Source organism: Poecilia mexicana, unplaced genomic scaffold (genome assembly GCF_051168715.1).
Source record: "Poecilia mexicana isolate PSO_F unplaced genomic scaffold, ASM5116871v1 scaffold_23, whole genome shotgun sequence".
In the NCBI taxonomy this organism is placed as follows: Eukaryota; Metazoa; Chordata; class Actinopteri; order Cyprinodontiformes; family Poeciliidae; genus Poecilia; species Poecilia mexicana.
Window position 1 is genome coordinate 11616183 of NW_028263392.1, and position 18749 is coordinate 11634931.

At 41.6% G+C, this 18749-nt stretch overlaps 1 protein-coding gene across 4 annotated transcripts; it reads right to left on the bottom strand.

Moving 5' to 3' along the window:
- Positions 1-881: 881 nt before the first annotated feature.
- Positions 882-17219, bottom strand: impdh1b (IMP (inosine 5'-monophosphate) dehydrogenase 1b). 4 transcript variants are annotated; one of them, XM_088003468.1, is made up of 16 exons: positions 16763-17219; positions 12675-12773; positions 12398-12475; positions 9592-9640; positions 8440-8541; positions 8268-8342; positions 7623-7829; positions 7454-7541; positions 7183-7382; positions 6548-6638; positions 3992-4087; positions 3700-3843; positions 3443-3587; positions 3217-3360; positions 3047-3130; positions 882-2764 (listed from the first exon to the last, which is right to left on the bottom strand). In XM_088003468.1, exons 1-16 carry the CDS (start codon positions 16978-16980, stop codon positions 2743-2745), a joined length of 1842 nt encoding a protein of 613 aa, XP_087859594.1. In that variant the 5' UTR covers positions 16981-17219; the 3' UTR covers positions 882-2742. The 4 variants fall into 4 exon arrangements, with proteins under 4 accessions (XP_087859594.1, XP_087859593.1, XP_014844424.1 ...); XM_088003467.1 differs by having other exon boundaries at positions 12398-12478; XM_014988938.2 differs by lacking the exon at positions 16763-17219 and adding an exon at positions 14586-14768 and having other exon boundaries at positions 12398-12478.
- Between the last annotated feature and the right edge of the window lie 1530 nt (positions 17220-18749).

An 18749-nucleotide genomic window follows, 5' to 3' on the forward strand; every position in this document is an offset into this window, starting at 1 on the left:
TGCTCAAAAGACCTCTTAGAGCACAAAAAGTAGGATAAAACAGACAACTTCCACATAGTCACTGTACTTTGTCTAAATTTCTTGCCTGTAATTTAACTTTGTAACTTTGAGAGTTAAAAATTGCTGGAGTCAGAGTATTGCCCAGGTAAGCTGTTTTTATCATTTTAGCCTTTTGCCTGAGGAAGTTCACTACCCAACAGAAGCAGGTCATGCTAACCTGCTCTGTGCCTAAATTAGCTTGTGTCAAGTCAACACTACTTACCACACGTGTTAGTTTCTGTCGGGATATTTTATAACACTAAAAAGGTACACTTACGTTGAAAATGCCGCTCTCCATATTTTTGACAAGTCGCAGAAATAGGGCCCCTTCAGGGAGTTCTGCGTAAGCCGACCACTGTGGTTGAAAACTCGGCCCATCGTCGCGGCTCCGTGGCGCTTCGAAGACGGTCAGCCCTCGGGAACCCGCTTTGAGCCAGGCTTGCAGCACCCCTGTGTGGGGAGCTCTGGTCTCACCAGTTTGCAGATTATTTTCCTAAACTCTGAGATCGCCAGGATTTTTAACCTCAATATAATCAATAATTGTGTTAACAGCGTATTCATGTTCTAACACAGATTGGTTTCTCGAGCTAGTTTCCTTTACCAAATTAAAGTTTGATTACTGGGTTCTCAGTTTACTCTAGTTATCTTTGTCAGAAATATTTTGTTTGATTAACCAAAACATTTCTGTGTGACAAAAAAAAAGATCTACTTTTTCACAGCACTGTACAATCCTCTGACTGGCATATTAATTTAAGTTGAAATAAAGCATTAAATATCTGTCTTCTTTTTCTTAAAGTTAAACCTAAATCTGATTGAAAAGAAAATAATGACAGGAGCTCATGCACAGTATTGTATTTATTTATTTTAACATATTAAAAACAGCAAAAGCAACTTTCCTCTTATGAGTGTTTTTACTGTAAACATATCCTAAAGTGATCTTCCTCAAAATCCCCTGATGGATAATAACTGAAGATTTCCCCATCAGTTTAGAAAAAAAGGAGAGAGAACATTTGGTTTTTGATTGCAAAATGTGTCACTGTCGACAATCGCTGAAAACTGAAATTGATACAGAGGAGAAACATTAATAAAATGTCGGTTGTGCTTTGTAGATGGACTAACAGGACTCAGTACTTCACAATTAAGACATTCTGGACAGCTGAATGACCTGTTTTAAATAGGGAATCTGGAAAAATAAACAGCAGTTTCTGCAAACTTATTGTAGGCATTTGTTTTCTTCAGTCATAGTCATGTACATTTTTCTTAAAAGTCATTGTCGCTGCAAGCACTGTTAGTTCACCTTGTGTGGGATGGAGAAACTTCATTGGGCTAGAGAACAAATTAAAAACGTACGGTAAAAGTATGGCAAGGATATCCACTTTGAACAACGTCTAACTCCAACGTCAACTGAACGACGAGCAAAGATACTCAAACAAAATGTGGCAAGAACGTGTCGCCATTCACCGAGCCGACGTGTCCATCTCTATTTCAAGGCATACCTCTGGTGAACAGATAAAAAAAAGCAACAAATCCATGCCTGACAGGAAAGAAACAGATGAGCTAACTGCCGCATCGGTTTTGGTATCAAGGTTTAAAAACAAAAAATAAAATAAAATAAAAAGAAGTGTAGATACACTTGGCAGTATTTTTGCGATCTAAGCAGAATACAAACACAGCCTCGCTTGGCTCAGTGAAAAAAAAAAACAACATGCATTATGCATTATCAAAAACCTTCCAGCTGAAATCAAAGTCGCCAGGACTCTACAGGTTTAATATAAAGAGTTTTCTCTGAAAAAAATATTCAGATTACGAACAAGGAAAAAGTCACTTTGACTAAGTCTTTATGATTGACCCATTATACATCCTACACAAATCTGACGTTCATTAGCTTTTGGTGCCCTCCATGTTAAATACACCAACAACACTGAGATTGGGCACTGGCTATTTGGCTCAGAATGATTGAATTTCCAAAGAGGAAAAAAAAAAGAAAAAAAAAGCCCCCACTGCAGATCCGCCCACTATTCTGATTCAATTAACAACGATGACAAACGTGTCAATTGTAAGAACGCACTGTACACCAAGTAAATAACGTGCTGTAACACGAGCTGCATACATCTGCAATGACCTAAAACTATTACTCGGAAAGGTTTGCCGTCCCGGACTGGAACGGTGCACAAAGAGAGACGCACACGTCGGTGTGTGTTGCTGAACGGGGATGGGTTACGCTTCAGGCGGCGCGTTTGCTGGTAGGCGTGGGGCCCAAAGCGAACCACAAAAAGACGCCGCTGATCTGCGCCACGGCCGTTTCTGACGGGACAAAGACAACACGGCGCGCCTTTACTCCGTCCCAACTTTACTGTAACCTCACGCAACCTGAAGTTCACACGACCATCAGCCTCACGCACACGAACCTGGTGTGGGGCTGCACACTCATGAACCAAACAAACAAAAATAAAGACTAACAAGAACCCTGATGCGCCACTTCTTAAGAGCAAAGTCTGAGGTGTTCAGAGTCGGTGTAGGTTTGAAGATTTTCCATTTGCTACGATGCCGCCCTCTACTCCGAATCAGCCGTTTTGTGATCAGTGAGCGAGTGGGCTTAACGCAGAGCAAGCAGAGAGGGTGTTTTTGTGGATTTTGGCAGAAGTTTTGAAAACATTTGGTCACTGTCAGATTGGATCTCCTTCACTCTTCCTTAAGTTCCGTTTAGTAAAGTCGCTTCTCATAACTGTGGAGGCAAAGAAACAAAAAGATCAGCATTTAGTCTGGAGGTTGTCACTCAGCTTAAAGCCAGACCTCAGAAATGTGCTTAGCATAAAATGTCAATTTGAAGTCTCGCTGTGAGCAGAATCACAGTCATGTTACGAATTCATCGAGCCTCTGGTTCTGGCTCGATGGATGTGTGTTTCAGAAAAAATATGCCTCGATATAGAAACCGTCAAGAGGCTGAAGAGCTAAAGAACTCAATTCTAGAAATTGAATATATTTTGGAGTTATTGAAGTTACTTACGAGTGTAGTCCATGAACGCCTCCCTCAACCTGTGCGGACATAGTTCGCTTCTCAAACTTCAGCTCCCCAGAGTACATCATAGAACTAAGAAAAAGAAGAATCTAATTATTTTAATGTAGTATACCTAAATATTGCACGCGTGCTCCAAGTAAAACAGAAAGAAACCCCACCGGAGGACAGACAGGCTCTTTGCTCCGATGTCCTGGCAGCCATGTTGGATTCCAGCTATGAGGTATGGTACAAACTTATGGATGGAGCCTTTGTCCTGGACCGAGCCCGACACGCCCTGAGCGACCTTCACCTTATCACCCTCACTGAAGAGAAGACATCACCCAGTCAAGACTCACTTCACCCAAATATAACGTTTGTGTTTAAGACTTTTTAGCTCCCACACACCTAAAGTAGCGCTTCTGGCTGCTGGTGCTTTTCTCCATCGCATCCAGAGACCCCATACCCCGATATTTCTTCAGTCGCACGCCGTCTGAGAAGAAGTACTCTCCAGGAGCCTCGGTGGTCGCAGCTAGCAGGGAGCCCATCATAACTGTTGGAAGAGGTTTCACACGTGGTATGATAACAGACATTCAAACGGTGCTATGAAATAGCTGGAAATTGGACGGGGGGGCTGTTTCTCCTGGTAAACATTTGGGCCTCACCAGTCGATGCTCCCAGAGACAGAGCCTTCACCACGTGGCCCACAGTCTGAATACCGCCGTCCGCAATCACCGGCACGCCAAAACGTCTCGCGTACTCTGCTACTTTATACACAGACGTTCCCTGAGGACGCCCACAGGCCATCACTAAAAGGAATTTAAGAAAATAAATAAGTACAGGTGATGCAGCGCAGGACAGTCTGCTGTAGTGGACCTGCAGTCCCGTAGCTTTGCAACTGATGAGCGGACTGCAAACTTTTCTGCATTGCCATCTGAGTGCTCAGTTGTCGAGTACCTTCCTGCGTGATGCAAATGGAGCCACAACCCATCCCAACCCTCAGAGCATCCACACCGGCATCAATCAGATTCTTGGCCTGGGCTGCTGTAACCACTGCGGGGGGAAAAAAAAACTATTTTAAAACAAGACAGCAGCAGTAATACTCTTGCAACATTTTGTAAGACAGTTCCAAGAACTGTTAGCAGTTGTGTAGTGACTATTTGTCGAAAACTCAAACTCAAAAACAACAAAAAAAACTCAGAAATTAAAGGTGATCAAAACAAAAGGTGAATCCAACTCAAATAGTCACCTGATGCACCGTGGGTTCCTGGTTTACGAATTCAAAAGGATCGAAAGTTAAAAATGCAGTTCTTTGGTTGTTTTATTCCACAGTTGAGGCAAAACGAGTTACGGGTGTTGCAGGACTCTGCTTCTTCTCCTGCTCTGATTCCTGCACCTGTTCTCTCAACGATTGACTGACAGACTGATGACTGAGACTAGTGACTGATTCCATAGACTGGTAAAAAACCTTATGACCACCCACGTGCATAATAAGCTACCTAAAACCCACCTACCTATTTATACCGTGAAACACCCACATGCCAACTGAAATTAATGAACTAATTAAGTGAATTACTGTTGGGTTTTTTTTTTAATTAGCTCACGACCTGTAAAGAACCAGACACAAGACCAATGAGGTTTTTATGCCTTCCTTTGCAAAGGGAGAGATCCACAACCTCTAACCCGCTCAGGATCAAAGATCTACTCAACTCTGCTTGGGAACTGGCTTTTATTATAATGACCTTCTTCAGTAGAACAATGCTGAGATTACAGAACAGATGGACCCCTTGAGTAGGAAACTACATTATAGATAAAAAAGCACCTTAAAGAATCACTGGTCAGAGCCAGTTAGGTAACTGAACACATTTAGATAAAACACTCAAATAAAATGATAAAACAATGATTAGTTTTACCAAACACTAACCAACTAATTTATTCTAAATAACAAATTAAACAAAAATTGTAATTATAAATCAACTAGACAATAAGCAAAAAAATAAAAATAAACTAAATAATCTAAACTATAAATTTAACTGAATTTTAGAATTTAGATTAGCTCCAGCCATATGCAGTACTTGCTTCCACCTGCGTCTGAGGTACGGGTCTTGTTCCTGAAACAGTCCAGGTGGCAGAACAAGTTTGCTCTTCAACATTGGGATGTGATTGGGCGTGAGAGCTTCTAAATCATTTGGATCATCAGAGACCAAAGTGATGGGTCTGTCATTCAGAATGGCTTCAGCCTCACAGAAAACAGTTTGCAATCTTTCATCATCTGACCTGATGGAAGAAACTGGACCACTCCTGCAGATGAATCTTCTGATTACATTACTACAGGAAGTGGCATCCAGGGCATGAAACACTTTCAAATGAAAAGCACAATCAGCTCCAATGTCTGTAAATGGAGGTTTATCTGGTGGCATCTTTTCCACTGCCATTTTTTGTTCCAGATGTTTTCCTCCATTTCTTCTGCAGGTAACACAGTCAGACAGGATTTTTCTGGCAGCAGAGTTTGCACTGATTATCCGGCATCTCTGATACAGTCTGGTCAACATGTGGTTTCTACCAGCTGGACCAAGCAGATGGTAAATGCATCACAGAATTAACAGCACATGCATGGCTTTACACGGGACAACTGGATGTCCAGCCCCAGGTGGCACAGCAGGTCCTCCGAGACGTCCACTCACTCCGAGGACTCCTTTATCAACCACTGGACCGTACAGCTGGCCATCTTCAGAGACAGCCCAAGGTGTCCAAGCTACAGATGTTTTCAGCTTCATCAGCTTGCACTCCTTCAGCAGCTTGTTGTTCTGGTTCTCCATTACCAGAATGTTGTCCACCAGCGCCATCTTTCCTTCACCGGTCACCTCCTCCAGCTTTAGACGGGCATCCTCTTCTTCCTCCAGTCTGTTCTGGTCAGCTTCTGCTTGACCCAACTTTGGATAGATCTGCAGGTTCTAGCGAATCTCCTCAGCCAGCAACTCCTGTCCATCTTGGAGCTGGGAAGAAAAGCTGGTAGCATCTTTTCCCAGGTTGATGTTCTTGCCCTCTGCTTCATTGCAGATGTATTTATTGACGTTTAACAGAAATCCTGTTTGCAGTGAAAGCATGGAAGCCTGTTTTGTCCCTTTCACTCCGGAGGGGACCATTGATGACCCATCCAACTCGGGTCCAAACTGCATATGGGCCTTCATCCCGACTGTTGAGCAGCTCCCACGGCTCCAATACTTTAGGTGCATTTGTGCCAATGAGCAGATCATCTAATGTTGTGGAGCTTGATGCTTTGCAGGTATAGCCACTTGTCAATGTCCTGCTGTTGTGGAACATTTCTCTTTGACACAAGCATTAGTTTCTGTGTCATGACATGTGGAAGGTCAATGAAATCATTCTTATCAAGTGCTGCTACTTTTCTAAAACTCTCAAATTTAAATGAAAATAGGGAAATAGCTCCTATAAGTTGCTTGGGTTTAACCTTCAACTCAGACACTCGGCCATTTCCAATTGCAACAAACTCACCATTTCCTCCCACGACTTGTAGTTCAGGATGCTTTTGTTTAATGTAGTTGATCATGTTGATCTGATACACTGAGTTGCCTTGTGAAGAATCCTGGAAATACAGAAACGTTTTTTTTTTTTTGTTTTAGGTGAAAGTATACCACACTTCAAAAAGTTCTGAATAAAATATGAACAAATTATGTGTGGATTTTACATTGACAACCGTATAATTGTGATAGCATTACAGACTGGACAGAAAGCAGGCAGGAAATATTAATGTGAATGTTTCAACAGAAGATCAATAATAGAAAAATACAACATAAAGATTGTACTTTAAAGGTCTTATAAATATTTTAATGACTATAGAGCTGCAGTTTGTAGTGTATTTATCCAGCACAATTCTTCAAAAGCTCACAAAATAACGCAGTGGTCAGCAGCGGCCACCAGAGGGCGCTCTGTGGCTAAACTCGCTGGAGGGATGACGAACTAAAATTCTCTAAACAGCATCTTCACGTCCTGACATGAACACATTGCTGCAGGTCATGCTGATTTATCTTCCAACAGGCCTGTTTCTCAATCACTGCTAAAAAACAGGACACCTTTCCCCTAAAATAATAATCATAAAACATATATATTTATATATAAATAACACCTACCAGCACAACCACATCAACCCCAGCCTGCACCAGTAGGTCCAGTCGGTATTTGTCATCCTCCCGGGTGCCGATGGCGGCACCACAGAGGAGCTGTTTGCGTGGATCTTTTGATGCTAGAGGGTAGTCTCTGTTCTTCTTCAGATCTGTCCTGGCGATAATGGCCACCAGCTCGTCACGATCGTTCACAATGGGAAGCTTGCCTGAAATGAGAGCGTCGAAATTAGCTTAGGAAGCAACACAGGGAACTCTGCTTAAACACGCCAATGTTCACCTTTTTTGCTCCTCTGTAAAATATCATTGGCTTCTTTGAGCGTGACGCCAGCCGGAGCTACCACCAAGTCCTCTCTTTTCGTCATAGCCTGGAAGATTACAAGCATGATTACGGCGATAAAACAAAATCAAAGTGTGGAAAAACTCCCAGAAATTGCAAAGCAGCACACCTCCTCCAGAGGTTTGCCATGGTCCTTCTCAGAGAGGAAGTCGATGTCTCTGGAGGTGACGATCCCAACCAGCTTGCTGCCCATTTTTCCCGTCTCCGTGATGGGGATTCCAGAGAAACCGTGTCTTACTTTGGCCTCAAACACATCTCCGATCGTGTGACGCGGACTCATTACGACCGGGTCTGTGATGAAGCCCTGTTCGAACCTCTGGAAAGGAACAGAAAAGTGAACGAAATCGTGAATCATTTTGTGACCAAAGTGGGGTTTTGCTTGTGAGTAAAGCAGCAGATGAAGCAAAAACAACTCCACACAGGTAAGAAATTGTAATACACAGCACGCAACAAAGAAAAAAAAGGGAAAACATACACGGCGATAACAAAAACATGCACCACACACAGAAGGTGAAAGTTACCATATGCTACAATAATAAAAAAAAAGATAAGGGGAAAAAATTAGGAAAAGTCAAGAGAGCAGCTTCAGATTAATCATTTGTACTTTATTCCATTTTTGTAAGATTTGACAAAACAAAAACACCACAACAACCACCTCTGCAGTCAAAATAAAATACAACATGCATGACTAAAAAATAAATAAATACCCATCGTTTATAGAGAAACATGACAGAAGCGGAAATCGTTCCTTTACCTTGACCTTCCTGACCTCATTGGCCTGGAATTCAGGTGTGCAGTTGTGATGAATGAACCCCATTCCTCCCATTAGCTAGCAAATTAGGAAGAAAAAACCACATTTAACTTCAAAAACGTTGTACGCTTAGATTAAAAAAAAAGATATAAAAGCGAATTCTGCATTTCCTTACCGCCATAGCAATTGCCATGGCCGACTCTGTGACGGTGTCCATGGGCGACGAGATGAGAGGCGTTTTCAGGGTGATCTTCTTGGTGAGTGCCGACGTCAGGTCCTGTGAAAGTTAAAACAAGATTGCACACTTTCATCCAGCAGGGGGCGTAATACACTGTGTCACTAGTTTTAAGTTAATGCTGGTTAAAGGGAAAGGAAAAACCCCAAAGTGTCTCAGTTTGGTGTTACTCTGTGATTTAAGATGGCTGAACATCAAATCCAGTAAATTGTGTCATGGCTCATGACTATTTTCCCCCTAAACAACAGAATTTATCTTCACTTATCACTCACTCCCACGAGAACCAGCATTTTTGGGATTTTTCTTTTTTACACTTGTGAAAGAAAATAAAATAAAACAGAAGCAGCATTCCTCGCATGGGAAACCGGCGCATCAGTCTAACTCACGTCTCGAATTTGCTCTTTATCTCACGCAGACGTAAACTTTGGAGGCAGATCGCAGTGTTTCTCAGGAGTTCACAGCGAAGGCAAAAAGTACAATACCGCATTCTGATTTTACTCAATGGAAAAAAAAAGGCGTCAAAAACCTCACATATTTAATCAAATATTGCACAACGGCATAAAACTTCAAGTATCAAACCAACATGTTGATGTTACGGTTAGTATTTCCCATCATGAACTTCCATGTTTGTTGTGATCAGAGATATTTCGTTAAACTTGTTTCCTTAAAACAGCAGCAGAGATTATAGATCAATTAAACTGAAACCCTTAGAAATGGACGGGGGCAGAAGAGGGAGGTTTCATTTCGCGCAAAGCCCAGAGATTAACGCATCTGCTGAGAGGCGGATGAGCCACTGACCAGACGTGAACGTAAACACCCGAGGGGTGTGGGTGCAGCCGGCGTCTCACCACACTCAGCAAAAACAGCAAGTCAGAAAAAGAGCAGCTCTCGTGTCAGTAAGAGGTGGAAAATACCACGACTTCTGCAAACAACTGGATGTAGAAAACGAGGCTGTGATGCACAGTGGAAGACTTTACATGCGGCTCTGCTTTCTTTTCGTTTGAGAAGATCCTTTCCAAACGTTTTCGGCGTGAGGGAGCAAAGCGCCAGCCAGAAAGTTCTAGCTCACGAATAAAAAAAGAAAATACTCACCACTTCATCAGAGGTAAAGTCAATGAAGCCAGGCAAAATCAGGAAGTCACTGAAAGACAAAGAAGAAATCAGAAATTAATGGAAAAATAATGGATCGTCATTGAAATCTCAAAACATAATCGATCTTTAATAGAAACTCCAGGAGCTCCAGATTAAGACCTCACTTAACATGAGCCGACCGAACAACATAAACCGTTTTTGGACCAAACTCAGGGCTGGAATTACATCTTACTGTTACGAGTTGCCTCTTTATGTTTTCCAAAAGAAAAACATGGCTGAGAACAGACACTACGGACAGCAGGGTATGCCATCTACCTGCTAAGAAGCTGGAGTTGACCTCTTTGTGCCGAGTAAACACTACAAGAACTAGAATGAAAGAATTCTGAGGAGAAAAAGCTAGACAGAAATACTGTGTGTCGCCACCCCCCCTCTCTTCAGGCAGTCTGTGTGTACTTAGTGGTTTTTGCAGATGGGTGTGAGACCATGCAGTAGACGAATGGAACGGCACAGGACTAAATGGGAGCTTTGCATTTTTAAAATGAAAAGCACATAGTAGGAACGGATCCAAACTGAGGAGAGATGAGCACTACTGGTGCAGGAGAGTGGAATATGAGGGATGACTTTTAATCTACTTTGCGTCAGCGTGGGTGCAGACCGGGAGTCAAAAATAGCTTCCCTGAAACGGGACGCTAAATGGCAGGAGTTCCAGCCGCAAACGGCACGCAGGGTCCACATCTGTTAGCATTTAGCTGGAGCCTCAGACCTCAGCAGCATCACGGTCTGAACCGACTCAAGAGTCGGAAGCAAACCGGCTCCGACTCCGAAGGGAAACAAAGGCCTGTGGCCTTATTGTGGTTTTCATTTGAATGTTAAATGTAGACAAATCCAGGATGCTAAGTGGGAGTGTTTGAAGAGGAACAAAAACAAACAAAGGTCACTCTGCTCACTTTCTCTCACCTCAGCATTCAAGGGATTTCGCATTTTTGCATAGGAACAATCAAAAGAAATTAAATAAATATAAAGAGCATTCTTAAAATCAAATTAAAACCATTTCAAATCTATAAATGGTATGCACAGACACCCATTACTTGACTGTGAAGACTAATGTTCTGCATGCCAATCATGTTTCTGAAACAATACTGTCTGCTGAATGTTTTGTACAACCATGAATTATGGTGGATGCTTTAATTTTGTATTACCCTTTGATTTGTTTTTTTTTTACCCATTGACCTTTACCAATCATTCTCATGTAACAAACTTCAAATTTACATTAATTTCAATGCAATTTCATGTTACAGTCTGAGAAGAAGGATGAAAGTGAGCCTGTATTTGGTCGTCTTCTATCTCCGTCTTTAGAGTTGTTGTCCTGATGAAAGGTGAACCTCTGCTCTACTTTCAAATACTACGCAAACTATCCGGTTTTCAGACAGCACTGCACTATGATCTACCTAAGTCTTTCTATCAAACGTATCACGTTGCAATATTCTTGTTAGGCATTGTAATTTAATCCCCGTCATGGCGCCACTTTTGCTTTTTCAACGATTAATCTCTCGACATTAAAAAAGTAGTCCATCTTCTTGTTTCTGCCTGTTACACAAATAACACCCGGGCTTAAAGATGTCAATCAGGCTGAAGTATTCAACATGCAGGTGCACATATCCGAAAGACTAGACTGACGTCTGAAGTGTGATTTCTGCGTTAGTATTTATAGCACAATGATACAGGAAGTTTCTATTCTCACTAACAATGACTTCCTGTGTGACCTTCCTTGTTAGATTTTTCGCAAGTAGAGACAAAAAAAAAAAGATTTTACACATCACATTTTTTATTTTGAATCGAGAAAAAAAATGCTGAATTTCAACCAGTGCTACAATCATCTTTTTTTAGACAAAAAAAACAAAACAAAAAGACAACAAAACCTTTAACTAAGCTACACGATGCCCATTCAGGCAGCTACAAGTTAAATGTTTTACAGAAACAGGAATGTTGTCTTATTGCTAAGCAGCAGCGAAGCAGAACGAGGCCAGAAATTTTGCGATTTTCAGCTAATAATTAAAAGTGCTCTAAAGGAGAAGCTGCAGAGGGATCCCGGGCATGAGTAACTGTTGAAAACCGATGTGATGGTTGGGGATTTATGCGAGTGGAAAGAAGCTGCGCATGCATCTCAGTTTCAGAATCTTTTTGTTCCAAAACAAAAAAAGATGGATGGCTTTATGTTTTTGCCATTTCTTTACAGATGAAACCTGAGGTTTACTTGCACTGTAGAAAAGAAACTGAACTTAACCTAAACTGTCTGATTTAACACTGGTGAACAAAAAAAAACCAAAAAAAAACAGGTTATGCATCTTTTAATACAGTGTATGTAAACCTATGGGCTTCAACTATGAATTTAAGTTTCAAATTCATGGCCAGCTGATCCATAAAGCATGTGCCACCAACATGGTAAGAGAGAAGCAAGAAAGGGTGAGGCAGCGGTGCTTAATTAGACCCAATGTGCAAGAAATAGCATAAAGTGTTAGTCATGCATTCTGTGTTTACAAGAGAGGCCAAGCACTTTACTGATCTGTTTAGGTAAATAACAATAACAAGCGTTATGCTGACTGGAGCAATTTTATTTTTCCCCCCATAACAAAGATCAAGTTTTGACACTTTATTGCATGAAAATCATCATAATTTTGGGATAAATGCAAATAGTTTTTCCTTAAAGAGCAATAATTTGCTTTCCCCTTTAAATAAAAAAAAAAAAAAACATCCTCCATAGACAGAGGGTTTCTTTTAATAGTTTGAAGATGACTGGTTTACTCACTTGTAAGTCAACCCATCTCCTTTAGAGCATAGCTCTTCAGCCGTATGGCCATCCGAGACAACACACTGTTGGTCAGATCTGCTGGTTCAAAATGCGTTGACCATTACAAAGCACTGATGTGCACACTTAACTTAGCGTAACCTAATTGAGCTCTTAAAAAAAAAAAATAAATAATTGTAAACCTTTTGATTCTGTTTCACGAATGTGCACAGATGTGTGGGGAAGAAAAAAAAAGTAAAAAATAAACACTTGCATTCTGTGATGCGTGGATACTTACTTGTAGGTAAGGCCGTCGCCAACTGAAAAGAGCTGCTGTGCCGACAGTCCGTCATCTGGGATGTAGCCCGTACCGCCACTGATTAAATAATCCGCCATGCTGCCAAAAAAAATCACACAGAGGCGCAACCTCAGGAAAAAATAAAAAAAAATATCCACATGACAACAGGGATTTAATGTTTCGCAGGACCTGTACAAAATGCGGTGTCCTATACGAAACATTTTAAATCACATAGAAGCTTAGTTATAAAGTAACCCACTGCCACCACGAGATCTGAACTATTGCATGACGAAAGTAGAAAAAAATAAACAAACAACAGTGCAATAGTCCTCACACTATCCAATGTGCAGCATAAACCCTGAACGTTGACCGAGTAACACACAAATCCATCACTGTAGGTAAACAGTTGGACATTTTTTTCTTAAATTTAGCTCAAAATTATAGTAAATTAAATGAAACACACAAACACCCCTCTGCACCATCATATGTATGTTGACTGAAGTGTTACTGGCCTGGTGACCTAGATTAGATTATCGGCAGCCAGCAAACATTAGCTGCTAGCACTCCACACCCGTAGATGATAAAAAAATATGATGCTTCAGATCATTGCTGTTTACATTGAGGTGCATCAATGGAGTATCTCTATCTGACCATTTATGATAGGCCTTAAAATCTATTACGAGGGCCGCTTATCTCTACATTTTGGGAACAGGATGCAGCCCACCTTATGGTATTTTCCTAATCCTGTTTATCTTTTAACTGGCTTTTACCATGCATCTGGAAAAAGTTATGAGGAACTAACTGCAATCATCTACCAGCAAAACAAAAACATGAACAACTTGTTTCTTTTTTCTGCAGCATTTGGAAAGGTATATTTAAGAGTAATGAAGGGAGTATAGTGAAAAACACAAACTACTTTCACTGAAGATACAGTAGGCAAATGTCGCAACTATTAGTAGTATTTTAGCGTTTTAATCACGCCGAATTAGAAATAAGGACAACATACATTATTTATACTGTAGAATGCAGAATATAAATAATGGTGAATATCTAGAAGGAAGACTTCTATTATTTTTAACATATTTCTAAAGCAAGTTTGGCCCTGGACTCACATGTGTCCTTTTTTTGCGACTGTATACTAGAAAAAAGCTTGTGAAATAATGTCCTGTTAGAAAACTTCACTGAAACTTCCGCAAAAGTTGCATTAAATTAACTATTTAACGGGGAGGGGGAAAAAAAATTGCGTTAACACCTGTTTAGTCGCTACATCTAGGTTAGCTAGTTCAATGATTAACATTAATAGCTTTGAGCAATAATGCCTAATAATATCTGCCAGTCACTCACAGAGGTTAAATAGTCCAACATTATTATCACCACCAGTTTGTAGCGCCCATATAAATGTTAAAGACCTAAACTCTGAGTCAACAATATTTTATCATTTTTAAAAAGCTTCTAGCGCCATAAAGCTACATACATAAAATTCAAACATTTCGGACAATTTTGCTGTTAAACCCATTATAAAGCCAATATATTTCCATATTAACGATAAGTAACTTGTGGGTAACCACATGAGCTACATCCAGACTACTCCGTTGTAGACATGTGGGAGCGACCGCTAGCATGTAGCATTAGCAGCTTTTGTTGCCATGTCTTAGGGTTCAGTCAATTCTTCCGGCAATTTAAGGTCTTCGACTTAAGCTTGCACGCCGTTTAGCAGCTACTAAACCGGCTTAAACTGTTTAAGTTTACCCCAGGAGTAAAGTCGAGCATCTTTCTTTGAGTAAGCTAGCAGCTGCCTCAGAAACCAGATGCCCACGTTGACAAAAAAAAAAAATAGGGAACAACTTTCCAGCTGTGAGACCATCGCGAAACCGTACGAAGGCGACTATAAAGGCGGAACTACGTCGATACCTCGTAGATAAATGAACAGGATGAAAACAAAGATCCTTCTTCAGTCCAAGATGTGAATAAATACGTCTGCAGGAGGCTGAGAAGTGGTTGCTTGGTCGCTGTGTCTGCAGACAGTGTTGGTGTTATGTACTGAGAGCAGCGTCACATCCCCTCCTCCCTACCTCCACCATGAGGCCAGTTAACCCAATCAATCCTGCGATCAGGGCCGAGATAAAACTGTATGGGTTTGTGTGCCTACGCAGAATCCTGTTTGGGGGCATACTTCCAGTAGTCACCCACTAACCACCTGAACACCGCTAAGCAGCCATGTTCCAGATGCGGTGCCAGATAAAATAACGATGTGTTGCAACAGTAGTAATGCTGCTTGGAAGTTTGTCCACGTTTTGCAGCCATGCAATTGAGCTTCCTGGGATTGTTTTTGGTAGACCAGCACGCAAAGTTGTGAAGTGGAAGAAACATTACTTGTACTGTTCAACATTTACTAATAAAAACATTTAAATTACAAATGGAAATCATGGTATGTTTTTATATTCAGCCCCGTTCACTCTTGCCACCCTGAAATCCAGTGACACCAAAACTGATCTACAAGAAAATCTTATGGGTGGGAGAAAACTAACCTTGTGCATCCCTATGGGGAAGCATGCCACAGGGAACCTGATCAGAGTTGACGGGAATATGTGCGAGGCTGAATGATGAAATTTGACATTTAAAGAGGTAGAACAACTGCTGAAAGGCGCTACAAACAGGCTAACATTAGCATTGTGTATTCTGGACGTTTCAGACAATGAACAAGGATATTTTGTGGCTTTTCAGTTTTTACTTTTATCAGATACGCAAGACCTTATATGTCTCATGACTGCTTGTCCTTTTTTCAAGTGAACCATCTTGTTGATGTTAGAAAAGGTTGTTTGAAATTGTGTCTCATTCACATGATCATATTTGGCCTGACTGCACAGAGCGGTCACCACTTCATTCACATGAAAGCAGTTACGTGAAATCTAACTATGCAAGGTCGGCATTATAGACACTACAAGTTGAGTTTTTTTATTGTTTGTTTTTTTGTTGTTTTTTTCGGTGTCTGTTAGGTCATTGGGTTACTTTGCTTTAGCCACTTTCTTCTCAGATAACATCTCATGTTGGGAAGTTAACAAGTGCTAGAGGATGTCATATTTTAAAACGATAAGAATACACTCTGAAACTGCAGCATGACTTTACATGAACGGTTTCAGAAGTAATCCTAAACCCCTCTGTACGCCAACCTCGCAAGTGAAAGCTGTTTCATGCAGTCATGCGTCCTAATTGACATGTTGCCCTTGTCATCAAGCAGATGACAGCCAAGAAACATTTCCTGTTGCTTCCTCACTGCTAATTTTATCTGTCATTACCTCACTGCAGCTCCGAGAGGCCATGAGAAAACTGCCAATCAGAACTTTGCTGTACAAGCCATTGCAAACAGAGGGCAGAATTTTGACAAATATAATTCACACTCCTGAGTCTTTGGTAAGAGTTGCTTGATATCTGCCGAGTTGACTCAGGAAGATCTGTTACACTCTGTGTCTTTCTGTGATATCGAATGTAGGTCATTACAGATATGGGTCAGTAGTTCTTTTGTGCACTGCTGCTATTCTGAGCACTTGATTCAGCGCTGTTTATCTTCCCCACTGCATTCTGCCTGCTCTGGCCCGAGTGGTGAATCACAGAGCTTGTGCACGAGGATCAGAAAGGGTCGGGTTCAAAATAACACCCGTCTACTCGAGAGGATAGCTCTTAGTGTTGCGCGTTCGCGTCCACTGCATCAACCTGAGGGTCAGTTCAAACCAGGAATTTGCGAGGTGCATGCTGACAGTCAGACTGACCGACATGAACTTACTTTGCATGTGTGACTTGATGATATTCAAGTTCATCTCACGAATTTAAATATCATCAAAATGTTTTATTTCATTTTTATGTGATTTTTCACTTTGATGATTTAAAGTTAACGTCCAAATTCAGTTTCTCAGACATTTTGAATACTTCATCAGGGAAACTCAATACATGATCAGGGCTCCTTTTGAATTACTTTATCAATCCAACATGAAGGTGATTGGCCTGTAGTTCATCTGCATTTTTCAGTGTGGTGCCACATCTGTGTCCTTTTTTTCTACTACCTTTTTCCATGTAAGATGTTGAATACTCACTTTTCTGGAGAAAAACCCGCTTGAGTCCGTATGGCGTTGTACCGCTGGGCTGCTGTTTCGTGTCTATGGATATGTGAAATGCTCCGGATGCAGCGATCCCCTTCCTTCAGCAGAGCACTTGTATACGAAGGCTGTGTGTCCCCAACAACTCCTCGGTAGTCGATGTGCTGGCTCTCTCTCACTCCATCCACACAGCACCCAGATTCAAATCTTTCCATCGCTGGCCCTGAGGTCTGACCCTGAATCTACTGGGGCCCCTCAGTCTTGTTGTGCAACAAGTTATGTCAACACAAAAAAAAGAAAAGAAAGAAAAGTAAAGATCTCCAACAGCCACTTGAATCCACAGGGAAGTAATCCCCGAAACAAAGCACGATGAACTTAAAGCAATCATAAAATTTGCAAAACAAACGCAGTATTCTAATATGAATCCTGGCATATACTCGCTTTCTTTTGCTGTTGCTTACCAAAACAATTGTGAGTCTATAAAAAAAGAAAGTTCAGCCTTTCTCAGACTGCTCCGTCTGCTGGTGCACAGGATGCACCTGCCTGTAGGAAGATATCGGCTACCTGTAGGCGTGTCAGCAGGGGACGTCGCCTAGGAGATTCTCCCACCCAGAAGGCGTCACTGTAGTAATGGTCCCTGCAGCATGCATTGTTGTTGTTGTTGTTGTTGTTGTGGCGAGCCTGCTGAAATCTTGGAAGAGGAAAGACTTTTTATTTTTTTATCTAATGTCCGTGTGCGCATGGGAAGAGGAACCCATTGCCCTCAGCTCCTGAGTACAACAGGAGCATTGCCATATCCTGCTGAGTGCTCCATGAAGCTCTCTTAATGTTCCGCTCTCTTTCTATGCATGGGTTAATCCTGCTTTCTATCAGCGGGCACAACGTCACGTTCACAAAGAGGATTGCGGCATTAGAGGCAACATGGTCTGAAAAGAGAGCAACGCATTTTTACACCTGCGAGGGCAACGCCGACATCACAAAGGTGAGTTACTGTCTGGAATAAATAAGTGCTAAAAGTCAGAGATTCAGCCTAACCCAACATACTGTGCCCAAAGCACATTTGTGTCATGACATTCTTGGAAAGCAGATTGCACTAACAGGTTACACGACCTCTCCAAATGGATTCAAAACCACTTTACCAAATAAAAACAAAATCATTACAGGCGGCAAGTATGTGCAGTTTGCCATGTGTGCAGTACCTCTTGAACTTTCCCACATTTTGTTGTGTTGTGTTATATCCACAAGCTTTAATTAGGATTCTATGTGACAGGCCTACAAAAGGCAGTGCATAGCAATAAAGTGGCGGCAAACTGACCCCTAAAAGCTGACGTGCCTCTGTAGTTAGACCCCTTTTTCCCTGATACCACATGGTAAATGTACAACCAACAGAACGAGTACACGCAACTCTAAAGCTACCAAGACTTGGCTGCCTTCCTGAACTGTTAGTCAAACATGCCAATAAATCTAACCTCTCCTCCCCGTTTTCTACCACTTTATAATTTTGCACAGCCTTGTGTTGGTTACAAATGTACAACGATCCTTGTCCATTGAGGCTCTTATCTCATGAACGAAGGAGGGCCTTGATTTCAGTCCCCTGGAAATCAGGACTGAGTGACTTTGACACCTGGTGAGACGTTAAAATGGAAAATCCTCTTAGCCAGCCCTCTGCGCTCCAGTTAAATCTTCCCATATACCTCCACCATCACCGCTTCTTTTGACAGGTTTGAACAGAAACTTTTCTCCTACAAAGTGTGCATGCCATCAGAAAACCGACTGTCGGTTTCGAAGGACGGGCCTGTCAGCTCTTTCCCAGAGTGACTGCGGTACGAGCTTAATTTCATCTGAGAGTGTCACATGCAGGACAGCCCACCTCTTAATTCCACATGTGCAGCTCCTCAGTGGATTGCATTTAGTATAATGAACATCATGTGCACAGCGTGGACGGCCACTGACCCACTGAGGCAAATTGAAGTCATAAGGTTGA